The following is a 16077-nucleotide window of genomic DNA, read 5'->3' as shown; positions in this document are numbered from 1 at the left end:
AGAACGTACAAACTCCTACAGGTAGAATGGTGTCGAAATTTCCCAGCATTAGTTTTCTATTCTTTTCAGGGATATGGGTGCTTTTGGTCTTGTCAGCAAAATTATTACCATTCCTAGTTGTCCTCAATGGTGGTGGTGAACCATTTGGATGTTTTAGTTAGTGAGGGTAAATATTTCAAGTTCAAAACCAGTGTAAATTAAAAGAGTAAGTTGTACCTGAAAATTTGCTCTTCCAGAAGGTTTGTATGTCTAGGCATAGAATGATCTTTGATCTGTCAGTTCTTTAATGGACAAGCCAAGTAGAATGAATGATGAGATGTCAGTGAATATAGATTTGCAGAGGGAGATAGGAAAACAATAGATCTGAAAGAGATGAGAAAACAAATGGAATATGCCCATTCTAGTGTCATCTTCCCCCTTGCATTTATTGGGCAGTATTCAAGGCTTCTGCTTTATACTCACCATGCCATAGAAACAATATGCCTTTTCACATTGGCAAGTGACGTATTACGTACTTGCAGGCAGTGAATGCGTTATTCTATAAGAAGATTACTACTTTCTGGTGGGGGGGAGGGGTCAGTGTGTGTGTGTGGGTGTTATGAATGAGAAAACAAATTCAATGGGCCTCAAAAGCAAGGATTCTGAACACAGTTTTGTAGTAAATGATTTTATTTACAAAAGACGTGCATGGGAAAATGGTAACGGGAGTAAAACACATACAAGCATGGGAAAGTTGCACCGGCAATGAAACATAAAAATGCTATCTTGACACCCAACCATCAGAACTGCTGGAAGTAATTGAGGATTTTTTTACTGCATACCACAAAAGTTCAATTTGATGAACAGTATGTGGATTGCTTGTAGTCATTCCGACAAGTTCCTGTTGGTGTTCTCATTCTGCACTCTTTCCAAATGCTCGTTAACAGTGTTCTCTGGTGTGATCTCACCTTTTGCTCTTTCCATTTCCTGCCTCTAAGAACCTCCCACGCATGCAAGAACATCATCAGTGTGTCACTAATGGGACTGGGCATATTGGGCTTCCCGTTCACACTGGAGCCCATTCAAAACTGATTGGCAATGATACTACATCCCTAGACAATTAATTCCTGGGTTGATTTGGGACCCCCCCCCATTACCAGGTTGGGAACGTTCACACTGGCAGGTGACCCGGTAAGTTGCCAGTTAACCACTAGGTTCAAGTGCCAGTGTGAAAGGGGTGAGGAATAAGACATTGATACTGGCACTTGAACCCAGTAATTAACTGCCAATTTACCAGTTCACCTTAGTGTGAATGCTCTCAACCTGGTTTGGGGGGTGGGGGGCAAATCGACCAGGAACTAAACACCAAGGAAGGGTGTATCATTGTGATCTGTTTCAAATTGGCATACTGGGTCGCCCAAAGCGAATGGACAGCCTGGTATGCCAGGTCCCAATAGTGACAACATCCTTGCATGCATGGGAAGTTGTTAAAAGAGACAGGGAATGGAAAAGCAAAAAAAAAAAGTTTATTTTTTACATTGTTATGAAGAACCTCCTATATGCTGGCATTGGTTGTTCACACTGAAACAAACAAATGGAAGATGTATATGTGCAGTGGGAGAAGTGTATGAGAAGCGAGAGCAGTACCTCAAATCAAAAAGTAGTTTAAAGAAATAGTTTATGATACAGTTAGCTTAGCGGTTAGCGCAACACTATTACAGTTCCAGCAACCCGGGTCTGAATCCAATGCCATCTATAAGGAGTTTGTACGTTCTTCTCGTGTCTGCGTGGGATCGTATGCTCCAGTTCCTCCCACCCTTCAAAATGAATGGGCGCTCGGACAGGCTCATGGGCTGGAAGCGCCTATTACCATGCTACATGTGAAGTTAAAATGTTAAATATTTTAAATTTAAAAAGAAAAAGTTGAAATAACATCATACATTTTAAATGTAAATTAATCTTTGTTGTTTCTGCTCTCAATGGCAATAATTCACTCAATTTAAGTAACTACATATTGGCATCTCTTAGAACATCTGGTACCTATATGTGTGCCTGGTTAATGTTTGAAATAAAGGGTCACTACTGATTGGGAAAACAACTTCTGAAGGTTTCCATCCCAAAAATCAATTCTGCCCCTCGGAAACACAGCAACATATAAATGTTAAGCATTTCAAGGCTTTTTAAAATAAAACCTAGATCAGATCTCATGAAATATTTTTGATGTCTTACAAATATTAAATAATTTTATAGTCAAAGATCTTTATTAATGCAACATTGTTCATGGTTTTGGTGTCAGACAGGAGTGCAGAGTTAATTTTTTAGGAGCCGAAGCTCACCAAAAAACGTCAACAGGGAATGGAGCGGCCACCTGATGAGCTCCAGCAGAACTGCATCCTTGGTGTCAGAGCAAGTGATTCAGGCAGCCCGACCCACGTGTTTGATGGAAATGTGGCAGAAAACTGACGTATCTTTGAAAAGGAATACGACATATTCATAGCGGCAGCACGTTGCGACAAGCCTGCCCGTACCAGGCCGTACATTGATAAATTTGGCAGGCGAGTCGATGCACTCGTACATTAGCGATTTTAAAAATCAGGGCAAAAACCTGGAATTTCAGAACGCTCTGCAAGGAACTAATTAAATACAGAATGGTCTGTGGCATTAGTGACAATAATATGTGAAAGGCGCCTCTGTGAGACAGTGAGCTGACACTAGCGAAGGCCATCACAATGTGCTTGCTGTATGAAACTATCCAGGAAAACAGTAAAAGTCTGGCCTCTCCACAACATCAGGACAGGATGCAGCAACTGTGGAGGAGACCACATGCCCAGCATTCGGCCAGCAGTGCAAGAACTGTGGCAAATGGAACCACTTCAGCAGGTGCTGCAGATCCAGGCAGCAGACCTCTGCAAGGACCATCGATCATTTGGAACTGGAGCAGAGAGGAGTGACCCTGGAGATGAGTACAGCAGGCAACCAAGCAGAAGCTCGGATCAGAGGTAACAACGAGGCCTTTGTATCCACGGAACTCAACGGCCAGACAGCAGAGATGAAAGTCTACACTGGGGCCAAACGCAATGTCACTGAGGATATTTAACTGGCTGAGAAAGACAGAACAAGTCAAACTACGCATCAAAGCTACAAGTTTAGTGGCTTATGGAGGCAGCAGAATCTAGACCAACAGCACAGCATGGCTGCACGTGCTAACCTTCTTCGTGGTTCATGAGGATGTCATGCCTCTGCTCGGCCTCAGAGAATGCATAAACGTGGACTTGTTTTATTCAGCACAGAGGTCCATCAGATAAACCCATCTGAGGACAATTTCTCACAGAAAATCTTTTCTGAGTACGAACTGGGGAGGCTGCCGGTGACGTACTGCTTGCGGCTTGACCCATAGTCTGGCTGGCATTCCAGTAGCAATGAAGGATAAAGTGAAGGCCGAGCTGGACAGAATGCATGACGTGGGTGTCATCACTTCAATTTCAGAACAAACCGAATGGTTGTCCTCCAAGAGAAAAGACGGACAGGAAATCCGAATGTACACAAATGCCGCAAGGAAATGCATTTAACCGATGCCTCATCATGAGCTCCCAGAAAATGCACGGTCCAGCAAGTCAAGAAAGAGGACACTTTTGATGTGATGACTGTAACCCATATATCCTCAGCTCGGCTAGACGAACTAAAAAAGCACACAACCCTAAACATCCTGGACACCTTCATTAAGGGCTGCTGGCCGGCCAAGCAGCGCAGCCTGCCACCAGCGGAGCAACCCTTCTTCCCTTACCATGATGAACTGCTAATCATGAAGGGTCAAAAGCCAATCATCCCCAGCACACTGCAGAATACGTACATGGAGATCCTGCAAGAGGAGCACCCTGGTGCAGAAGTGCCAAAACTCAGTGGCGGACATTGTCTTCTGGCCAGGTAAGACCGAGCACATAGATGAAGAGGTACAGTTCTGCTCGGTTTGCAACAATACCAAGCCGCACCAGCAAAAAGAGCCACTGCAGCTACACCCGACTACCCTGGTCAACTGTGCTACTGACATCTTTGAATGGCAGAGCCAACAGTACCTAGTACTAATAGATTCATATTCAGGTTGGTTTGAGAGAGATCTGCTCCAGGACGCAGCCTCTGCGGCTGTCATCACCAAATTAAAACGACACTTTTCAGTACATGGGGCACCTCACATACTTCTCTCTGACAATGGCAGAGAGTTCACCAGCCATGACTTTGCGATAGCCTTGGAATTTGTTCACGTTACCAGCAACCCAGAGTACCCACAATCACAGGTTGGCTGAAAGAGCAGTGAGAAGTCCCACAGAGAAAAGACAGGCATCTTTGTCAACCTACTGAACTTAGGAAATGCCACTTGCAACACCACCCTGGGCTCAAGGCAGACCAGGACTACTCTACCAGTGGCAAGGAGACTTCGGGAGCCCCAACCAAAGGACCTGCAAGACTTCAAAGCCCATCTGCTAAACAGAAGGCCAGCCAGCCTCTCATTCCATTGACCAAAGGGCAAGTCGTAAGGATGCAGATTCCACAAGGTTAGGACTACCCGGGTATAGTGGAATCGAGCTGTAAGAACCCAGGTCATACCTGGTTCATTCGAGGGGGAAAATATACAAAAGGAACAGCCAACACATCCTCCCAGTAAGACCAACCTGTGAGTTCCCCGGTAACCACAGAAGAGACGATGAACAATGCCCCTGAGACCATGGACAGTGGAGACAATCAGTGCAAGGTGCCCCAACCTTCACTTCAGCAGAGGGCTATTACAAAATGCACGCTGGGTGTGTCTGTAAGCTAAACCCAAAATACTGGGACTGAACTGGGTTGAATGTATATATTGTCATACCAGTGAAAGTTGTATATGTTCACTGTATCATGCAGGGGGTGGCTCAAGAAAGGTGACGTAGACACCTGGTGCCATTGGCTGATCTGCAATTGCATTGCAAGCACAGAGAGGATGCGTTAGTTGAATCGGGTATTGGCAGGGAGTAGACGCCATGCTGTGGGCTCTCTCTACCATGTTTAGTTGTGTTCAGTAAAGTCTTTTATTTGGTTTACCTCACCTGCCGACTCAACACGTTAAGCACGCAATAACGACCAACCATATGTGAGGATGAGTTCAGAAAATGTGATGCATTCACTCTGCACTGGGTTGTAAAATCTTGTCTCCTTAACACAAGAATGCAGATTCAAGTGAGCAATCCATTCATTGAGGATAATGTGAATCTGGGGAATGCAACTGCTACGTCAGATTTGTGGAGCAGATCTCTGTATTAAATTGCTTTAGTGAAACTTTGCAGTATTCAGTTGAACAGGCTTCTGGAGACCAATGCATCAGACAGTGGTATCAATGATCATAAATGTTATTACACATCAATTCACAGTATGGACTCCCTCAAATTAAGCCAGGCAAAATAGAATCAGCGTACCAAATCTGCAGCATTCCATGACATGTAAAAGTCGATGAGTTATCCTCATGCATTTCTAGATCCCTGTCCTCATTGCTGTTGCCTGTCCTGCTGCATGAATGCTCCAGCTTCATTGACAATGCTCCTTCTGACTTGCATGGGTGGCTTGTGCTTTTGCAGGAGTGGAAGCTGAGGTTCTGGTCATAGGACATTGGGGCGGTTAGGGTTGCACAGGCAGAGGACTTCCTCACCATTGAGATGGCTGGAGCGTCTTCTATATTGCTTGAGGCTATACATGTGCTTTTTGGGTCCTTGTAAGTAAAGCAAACATTTCATCAGTCAGTTGGATCAGAATTCTCATGTGGGATGACCCATTAAAACCCTCAACTTGGTTCTCTGCAATTAAAAGAAACTCAGATGAATGGTGCAGTGGGATCTGAGGGCCAGGGCTGTTGCAAACAACTAGAAAAGAATCTAAAAAAGCCATCAGCATGCCCTTTTCTCAATGGAGCTGAAATTTCAAACCTTCTGAGGGATTGATCCCTGGTCAGATCTCTTCCAGGTACCAGAGGGGGAATGTTCAGATTCATCATCCTGTTTTAGAGTTACATGGTAGGGAATTATATTGGCTTGACATTTTATAGAAGTACAAGGGGAAATTTGCTGTCAGTGGGGTAATTCTTCATAGAATTCAGTCTGAAATGCCGAAACCAGTGGTTCTCAACCTTTTTCTTTCCACTCACATACTACCTTAAGTAATCCCTAAGCCATTGGCACTCGATGATTACCTGAAGTGGTATGTGGTATCTTAGGCGCCTGCAAGCTCACACCAAGACACAAGAGAAATTTGTCCGTGAACTACTCTTTGCAGACAATGCCGCTTTAGTTGCCCATTCAGAGCCAGCTCTTCAGCGCTTGACGTCCTGCTTTGCGGAAACTGCCAAAATGTTTGGCCTGGAAGTCAGCCTGAAGAAAACTGAGGTCCTCCATCACCCAGCTCCCCACCATGACTACCAGCCCCCCCACATCTCCATTGGGCACACAAAACTCAAAACGGTCAACCAGTTTACCTATCTCGGCTGCACCATTTCATCAGATGCAAGGATCGACAATGAGATAGACAACAGACTCGCCAAGGCAAATAGCGCCTTTGGAAGACTACACAAAAGAGTCTGGAAAAACAACCAACTGAAAAACCTCACAAAGATAAGCATATACAGAGCCATTGTCATACCCACATTCCTGTTCGGCTCCGAATCATGGGTCCTCTACCGGCATCACCTACGGCTCCTAGAACGCTTCCACCAGCGTTGTCTCCGCTCCATCCTCAACATCCATTGGAGCGCTTTCATCCCTAACATCGAAGTACTCGAGATGGCAGAGGTCGACAGCATCGAGTCCACGCTGCTGAAGATCCAGCTGCGCTGGGTGGGTCACGTCTCCAGAATGGAGGACCATCGCCTTCCCAAGATCGTGTTATATGGCGAGCTCTCCACTGGCCACCGTGACAGAGGTGCACCAAAGAAAAGGTACAAGGACTGCCTAAAGAAATCTCTTGGTGCCTGCCACATTGACCACCGCCAGTGGGCTGATATCGCCTCAAACCGTGCATCTTGGCGCCTCACAGTTTGGCGGGCAGCATCCTCCTTTGAAGAAGACCGCAGAGCCCACCTCACTGACAAAAGGCAAAGGAGGAAAAACCCAACACCCAACCCCAACCAACCAATTTTCCCCTGCAACCGTGTCTGCCTGTCCCACATCGGACTTGTCAGCCACAAACGAGCCTGCAGCTGACGTGGACTTTTTACCCCCTCCATAAATCTTCGTCCGCGAAGCCAAGCCAAAGAAGAAGAGAAGAAGATGTGAGTGGAAAGAAAAAGGTTGAGAACCACTGGTCTAAATATTATGTAATAATAACTTCTCTTTAAGCATTATCTGAAAAGATAAATAATTGCATATATGTTTTTTGATACCATTTGGATTTTTCTTTCAGGCAAGTTGATGGATCAATCCCAGTTCCAACCCATTACTACAGTGTTATTACCAGCTGCCTGGATAGTACCCAGCCTGTGGATAAATGTGACGGGCCCCTCACTGCAACATCATTCATTCTGCCGCACAGACCTGACAATGATGAAAGTTGTAAAGTAAGCTCTGTGTAACAACTGCAATGTTTTTTTAAACTTTATTTAAAATTTTATGACATGAATAAAATAAAAATTACATTTAAAGAAATAATAAAAAATAAGATAATAAAAATTAGAATACTAAATCATTAAACTACACAAATTAACCCCCCCAATAATTATAACACAAAATTAATAATCTAATTTAAAATTAATCCAACCCTCCCCCCCAAAATAAAGAGTGAAGAATTAATTAACAGTGTTGTAAATAAAATAGAAAAAAACCCCACTTACAAAAAGGATAAAACTTAACAGCAAAAAAAATACTAACAACAAAAAAAATATCAATACTAAAATAATACCCTTAAACATATTTAAATCGAACATAATTCATGTATTTAACAAATGAAATCCACTTTAAAACTAAATTCAAATATTAAAATCATATATCAACCACATATCTGTTATACAAAAAATCATAATTAATAATACATAAATACAGAATTTCCATTAATACCAAGTTTACTTTATAATTCATCAAGAGAACAAAAACATCCCTTAGAAAAACAGTCAGATAAACTTTTTATTCCCTTCCCCTCCCCTTATATAAAAAAGAAAAAAAAGTTCAAACTCTTATAAAATTCTCCATATTCTTCATTTATAACATCTTCAAAATTCTCTATCGAAATTAACTTAATTTTATTAAACTCTTCTCCCTCAATGTATTTGTACTTAATTTTCTTCTTATCACCTTTCCCCTCATCTTCCTCTTCATCTAATTCAACATCCTCAATTTTTGACTTATTATCTTCTGTGACATCATCCTCTTAAAAAAGAAAGAAAAAAGAGAAAAAAAGGAGAGAAAAAAACCTCCTAATTCCCTCTCAATTACAATCAGAAAACAAAAAGAGTTTAAAAAAAAATATTTATTTAAAAAAAATAATTAAAAAAAACCTTCACTTCTTAACCCAAAAATTAAAAAGAAAAAAACAGGTCGGAGGTCACAACTACCTCCTCTTGTTTAAACCGCCCAAAGCGGTAACTCCCCCAAAATATTGGGTGTGAGATAACTCACAGGTAGCTGATGACTTCTGGAAACTAGTGCCCACCCAGTTCCCTCTCCCAACTCCCATTTCATTAAACTATCATCATTATTTAAACTATTTAAACTCTTCTCAAAAAAAAGATAAAAGATTTATTTTTTTAAATCAACGTTACCACTTCGGTCACCATTACTTCCATTTCTTTTAAAAATCTGGATCCCACCTTACATCTCTACTCTCTTTGGAGACCTTGAAGGACTACATCGTTCCTGAAACTGCATGATTGGTAGAGACTGAGCAAAGTCCATAACCTCTTTAGGATTGTCAAAGAACTTTGGCTAATTTCCATCCTAAAAAATCTTCAGTACCGCAGAATACCTGAATGTTGCCTTATGTCTTCTTTTCCACAACCGTTCTTTCACAGAATTAAATTCGCGTCGTTGAAACATAATTTCTTGACTCAAATCTTGATAGAAGAAAACAGGATTATTCTGAACCATCAAAGGAGATCTATTTTGCTGGGCATTTCTAGTAACCGTACGTAAAATTGTCTCTCTGTCACAATAGTTTAAACAACGGATCAAAACAGATCTTGGATTCTGTCCTGAAAAAGATTTTCTTCTTAAAAGTCTATAAACACGTTCCATTATTAAACCTTCAGGGAATTTATCCTGTCCTAACACTCGTGGAACACATTCAGTAAAAAATTTTCTTGGATCTGGTCCTTCTATGCCTTCTGGCAAACCAACAATTTTCACGTTGTTCCATCTAGATTGATTCTCCAAATAATCAACCTTTTTTGCTAAATTTTTTATTTTGGATCTGTAATGTTTCAGTTATTCTATTTTCATCTTGCAGTTGATCCTGTGCATCGACTAAACCTTGATCACACATTTCAAATCTTTCAATGGTTTCAAGCTTAAAAGCTCCATTAATGACTTCCGCCATCGCATTAATCTTGGAAATAAACAGGTTCACAAAATTAGCTAAGTGACTCAATATAGAATATATCTTATCTTCAAGATCCTTAACAGACATTTCAACAGAAGTAGATTCAGGCATAATGGGGTCTTGCTGTTCCTTAGAGACCACGGGATCTTCTGTCCCTTCCCTTAATTTAGTATCTTTTCTAGCAGTTTGACTTCGTATAAAAATCCCTCTCAAAGTCCCCCCAGCAATGCCAGGAGACTGAAGATCAGAGTTATCTTTAAGCCAAATCTCTTTAATCATCTTCACTGAATCGATGTCTGGAAAAACCGTTGTAATTGAAGATGCATTTTGCAGCGCCACCACTGTAGCAGTCGAATGACAGCTCTTTAACTCTCCAGCTGGTGGTGCCCCAGCTGATTCAACTGTCAAAGACTGAGTAACAGCACCCACAGTGGCCGTTGTGTGAAATACTGGCACCCGTCCAGCTCCTTGGTCCGAAAGCTGTTGAATGCGACCTTCAAAGAGCCTCACCGGCTTAAAACGGAGCTTCAATGCCGAACTCTGCACGTCCTCCTCTGGATCCATTCTACGCTGAGTCCTGGCTTCTTGTAAACAAGTAGGCTCAGACAATTTCGGAAAATGTAGTTTTTTAACAGTCTGTTGATGTTCTCTTTTACCTTTTTTTTTGCATATAAACCATTAGGCACTAATCCAACACCTCTTATTATTTATAAACTTTTAAAAGAACTTTAACGGGCACTTAAAGACAAAACAATAAATCAGAGTCAGGAGAGGTCTGGAAGGCACATCTGTTCCCTACGCCATCTTGCCACGCCCCCCCAACAACTGCAATGTTTCAGTGCTGTCTACCTGCAAGGGCCTGGGATTTGTATAAGACAAATGGCTGAAGTGTTTTTCTTCTCTCATTTAATCTTGTCATAAGTTTTCAGGGATCACCATTTCCGAAGGGATTAAACCAGAACAGCCTTTGGTCTGATGCAGTTCATTTCATGGCCTTGTGCACTCAGTATAATCTCAAATAACTCCAACCTCATTATTTCCCAACCCTGCATTGCCTAGATTTCCCTTCCACCAAAGGTCCACAATCCCATTTGTCCCACCAAACTGGTTTCCGCTTACCTTGACTCGGTTTTGTCCCTCCCCACGTACATCCAGAACACTTCAACAACTTCCAGTTCCCTGAGCTCGACCGCCTCATCTTCACCATGGACATCAAATCACTTTCCACCTCGATCCCCAATTCCAAAGTCCTTTGCTTCTTCCACAACAACAGAACCAACTTGTCCCTCCTCCACCACCATCCTCCTCTGGCTGGCAGAATTCATTCTCACCCTCAATAATATCTCCGTTGACTCATCCCACTTTCTCCAAGTCAAAGGGGTATCTGCATGGGCCCATCTATGCCTGTCTTTTGATGGCTACGTGGAGCCTACACAGGCAAAGCTCCTCAACTCTTCCTCCACTACATTCGATGACTTCTTTGGTGCTGCCTCATTCACCCATAATGAGCTCATTGACTTTATCCACTTAACTGTCACAGAGCTCAAATTCAATGGCCCATCTCTAGCAATACTCTCTCCTGACTCCATTTCAACAGACATTTTCTCCAAACCAACTTCCACAGCTACCTTGACTACAGCTCTTCACACCTGGTCATCTTGTCATCTGTCAGGATTCCATTCCTTTCTCACAATTCCACCATTTTCTTCGCACCTACCACTCCACCTCGGCATCCAATTATCATCCTCTTCCATTTCTGCCACCTACTATGTAATTCCACCAGCAGACACCGCTTCCCTCTCCATGACTCCCTCGTCCACTCCTCCCTTCCCACCAATTTCCCCCTCAATATCTACCACTGTGATCTCAGGGAATGCTATACTTGCTCTCACACGAGTGAAGCAACACTCCACTTGTCATCTACTACATCCGGTGCTCCCGTTGTGCTCCCCCCATATCAGAAAGACTGGACACAAGCTGGGAGATCGTTTCATTGCTCTGCTGCTTCAATAGGCAGGAATTTCCCGGTAACAACCCATTTCAATTCCCTGCCCCATTCCCATGCCATTATCTCTATACATGGTCTCCTGCACTGCCAGACTAAGACTACCTGCAAATTAGAGGAACGACATCTTGTATTCCACCAGGGCACCCGCCAACTGAATGGCATTAACATTGATTTCTCTGGTTTCCCATCTATCCCAATTTCTCGTTCCCTCCAGGTCTGCATTCACAGAGCCACTCCCTCCTTGATCAATGGTCACCTTTCCTCTCCTGTCCTCTCATTCAGGACTAGTTATCACCCTTTGTCTGTGCTCCTCCCCTGCTCTTTCTTTCCTTCTCTCCAGCCTTTTAATTCAGATGCTTGCCTGCTTATTTACTCATACTTTGGAGAAGGGCTCAGGCCTGAAACATCAATTATATATCTTTACCTCCTACGGACACTGTGAGGCCCAATGAGTTCCTCCAGCATTTTTGTGTTTTTACTACAACTACAGCATCTGCAGACTTTCGTGTTTCACTACCTCAAATGACTTCTTTCTGGGAGAGAACAATGAATGTTGTATGCTGTCCAAGTGGAGCCAGACAACTATTACTGTAGAGTATTCAATAGGGGTGAGTGGATAAGAACCCTGGATGTAGAAAGACTAGTTGTTGTATCTATAATCCTACTCTGGGTGAAAACAACCAAGTCATCAGGCCCAAGAAACTACATCAGTTGCTGCAGTTGTATGATACTGAAGGCAGTGTTTTCACACCAGGCAATATACAACAATCCTTAATTGATTAAATCTTGCTCACTTCCATCTCCAAGATAATGTGTCAGATTCTAAATGATTTGATCACTCGTAATCTCACTGCATTTAAACAGCAGTCCTCCATGTGAAAGCCCACAGTCGTTCAGCCACTTCACCCAGAAACCATGGATCCAGTGGAAGGAGCTGGAAGTAGATGGTGGGAAATGGATGTTAGCTATAAATCAGGTTTGGTTAATTGTCATAGACCTCTTCCAAGAAGGCATAATTAAATGTGAGAGATTTAAAAGGGACCTGAGGGATATCTTCTTCATACACATGTTGATGGGTGTATAGAACGATCCAACGGAAAGTAGTAGAAGCAGAAACAAGTGTAACTTTTTTAAAAAAAAACTTAGCCAAGTACATGGATGGGAAAGGTTTAGAGGGACGTGAACGGATTCCAAGAGATGTTTATAAAGCTGGCACATAAGAAAGAGAAGTGGCAATAATTGAAATACAATAAAATGGGTAAAACTAAATCTGAGTTTATAAAGTGCGTTGAAGGTCTGGATATACCTTTTAAGCAGTTTGAAATAAAAATGGGAGAGGTGAACACATTAAGCATAGATAGAAGAAAATGCGGTGACTTTTCAACCATCTTATTCCTGTTGGGGCAAACATTGAATGTAGGCTTGTATGTATTTTTCTCTCTGCCTGCAAGGGACATGGGAAAGAGCAAGGAATGGCCAAGAGGTTTGACAATACTCAGTGTATAACGCTGTTTTGTTGGGTTGTACTTGTAAAATCAGGGAACAATAAACTGCTTTCCCAAACCATAAGCAATGCTGATTCTTTCTTTGAGGAAAAATAGTTTTCAGAGCACAAGTGTCCCAAACATCATGATTTTTTTTTTTAAATTACAGAGTAATGATGAGGATCCAAAATGGATTGAAGATCTCATGAAATTACACACAGCTCGTGTCCGTGACATTGAACACCTGACTGGCTTAGATTTCTACCGCAAGACCAGCAGAGTTTATCCTGAAATCCTTTCTTTAAAGACATTCTTACAGACATTTGAAAGTGAAATCTAAATTCCTTTATTTGTCATGCAATACATCTTTTATTTACAGGTGTATATTTTTGATACTGTTTGTTTTTGTATTTATTAATTCAAAACCAGAATATTTTACAAGCTGATTCTTTAGTTTTTAAAATAACAAGGCATGTATTTTTCCCCTCTTTAGTTATTTGAGTGATATTTCTGTTATACTAATGTGACTTTTCCTTTCCCTAAAATTAGGATTAGGCTACAAGGTTATATATAAACATAGATCAAGGAAAAATACAATATTATTCAATACATTGTTCTATAATTTCTTGCTTATGAAGAGTATATGTAAAACTATAATTACCTCACTATTGCTGTGATGTAGACTTGTATTTATAATTTACTCAACATGTTAAAATAAAATAAATTACAAGAACTTGGCTTTGATTTGGGGGGGGAAAATGATTTGCCTGCTGTAAAATATTAAATGCAATGTTATCAATGTTCTACTAACCCTTTTGTTGCATGTTACAGAGATGCTCTCAGCTGAAATGATGTATGTGACCTGAGAGATCAAAAGAGATGGAAGAAAATAGTGTTGTGGCTGTTAGTATTTGTTTTTCTATTTTCTTTGATATTGGATAATCTGTTATTGGAAATGTTCCATGTGTACAAACGAGCTTTGGAATAAGCTGCAATCAAGACAAGGTATTAAAAATGTTAATTTTCTAAAGAAGCTTTATGGCATCCTAATAGGTCATGCGTTTCTTTTTGAGGTGTATGGCTTGATGCACAATAAATTTGTCAGACCGAGAGTGATGTCCAGTGTTAGTTTGAATTATCCAAGTCCATCACAATCTAAATTGACCAGTCACAGAATCAGTGTGGAAAGAGAACAGAGAAAAATGAACAGTCTCAAGATTGACTGCATGACGTCAAAACAATTGTCAACAATTACTGCTGAGGTTTTAAACATGTGACAGGTATTTACTGATACTTGTTAACATTAAAAATAATTATCAGTCTTGTTTTAATATAGTCAAATTAGACAAACAATTATGTAGTGCACTGTTTTTGGTTAACTTGAAGAACCTCGCCATTATTGAGTTGAAAAGATGATTGATGAGGTTGGAAAATAAATTGAGCAAGAAATTTGGTTTTCATTCTGCATCTGAGAGTGATCAAGGTAAGGCATTGCAGTGTTCTTATGCGTCCTCTTGAATGTTTGCCAGACAACAATAAAAGTGTGATATTAACAATGGCTTAAACCAAACTTTCACCCTTCCAGCTTCTATGCTAAAGTTGAAGGTGAGAATACGCATATGATTTCACTGTTTTGTTTTTTTCCATTGAAATTTCAAAAATGAATAAGTAACTCTACTCAGAACTTGGGGGAGGGAAGCAAAATTTCATAAGATAACTAAATAAAGATGTTAAAATATTGTTCATCTTGTGATCTTGATATCTACTTATGAGGTTGTAATCTTTGATGTGTGGAATGAACTATTTCTTGTATACAAAAAGGTGAAAACCTAAGCTTCCTCGACTTGATGCCTTGTAGATGTCCTTCCTCTCATACATATAGATCTGTTCCATTTAAAGATGCAGGAATCCAAGAGGAGTGATTGACTTGAAAAATAAAGACTTGCTGGATAATATAGATAATACATATGAAACCAGATGAAAAGAATGTTTTGTAGTTTCCTTCAAGCTTTCATGCCGATTTGTGGGAGTGTTACAAAATGTACATGCAGTTGAATTGCTTTTGCACAATGGGTAATTTCTGTGTACTGGGTTAAAAACTTTGGGAACAAATAAACATTATGGGAAAATTGATGTTGAAGAACTTTGTGCATTCACATTATTTTCAGAAAACTATGCGTCTGTCACTTTGGTTGTGCGCGGATGGGTGAGCATGCATGGGCCGGTCTGTGCACAGGTGGGTCTCTGTGTGTATGGGTCTGACTGGGTCTCTATCGCTTCCTGTCCTGTGTCTGTGTGAGAGCGCACGAGTGGGAATGGGAGAAATTATAAATTATCTTTTCCAACGGAATACAAGATCTCATCTCCAAATGCCATCGTTGAATACTTAAATTAGTCTAATTTTTCCAAGTAATTGCCAAAATTTTCTAGCCACAGCTAAAGCCCATCTGAAATTTATTCAATTTTTTAGTATAGCCCAATAACAATACCAAAGGATCAAGTGAATTTTTAAATTTAAAAATAGTTCCTTAATTCTGTACCAAAAAGGTTTCACTGTCTCGAATAACCAAGTAGAATGTAAAAAAAGAACCCAACTTCCTTATGACATCGAAAACATAAATCAGAAGAAATATATTTATATTTCTTTAATTTCTCCAGAGTTAAGTATAACTGATGAAGAAATTTATAATGAGCCAATATGTACATTACATTTACAATTTTAGTCATACTATCTTCACAAAGTCATCAAATCTTTTACCCATTTTAATTTAGATTTATAAAAATTCGGCTTGAGCATTTTCGCCTGCAATAAAGCATACATCTCGGATATAAATCCTTTCTTACCATTATCAGTAAGTAAAATTTCAAATTTAGACCACCCAAGTAGCTGTAATGTACACCCAAAATTATCCAACAATAATGCTTCAACTTGATAATAAGAAAAAAGAATATTCGGAGATATTTCATATTTCTCTTTCATTTTTTGAAATGAAATAAAGTATCCTGCTTCATAACAATTTTCTACCAGTTTAATTCCTTTCTGTTCCCACAACTTTGAAAGTT

At 40.6% G+C, this 16077-nt stretch overlaps 1 protein-coding gene across 6 annotated transcripts in view; it reads left to right on the top strand.

Annotated features, from left to right (window-relative positions):
• The window catches only part of enpp2 (ectonucleotide pyrophosphatase/phosphodiesterase 2), a 73157-nt gene extending 58000 nt beyond the window's left edge, over positions 1 to 15157 (top strand). For 4 of the 6 annotated variants that reach the window (XM_069920581.1, XM_069920580.1, XM_069920579.1 and 1 more), the window contains 2 exons: positions 7396 to 7549; positions 13184 to 15157. In XM_069920581.1, coding sequence (XP_069776682.1) covers positions 7396 to 7549; positions 13184 to 13354 — 325 coding nt within the window. In that variant the 3' untranslated portion in view covers positions 13355 to 15157. Of the gene's footprint in view, positions 1 to 7395; positions 7550 to 8995; positions 9109 to 12020 lie in introns of all 6 variants that reach the window. The other 2 variants (XR_011352077.1, XR_011352078.1) reach the window with 2 other exon arrangements.
• The last annotated feature ends 920 nt before the right edge of the window (positions 15158 to 16077 follow it).

The sequence above is a fragment of the Narcine bancroftii genome, chromosome 2 (assembly GCF_036971445.1).
Source record: "Narcine bancroftii isolate sNarBan1 chromosome 2, sNarBan1.hap1, whole genome shotgun sequence".
NCBI classification, from domain to species: Eukaryota; Metazoa; Chordata; class Chondrichthyes; order Torpediniformes; family Narcinidae; genus Narcine; species Narcine bancroftii.
This window is presented reverse-complemented; position numbering and strand designations above follow the sequence as displayed.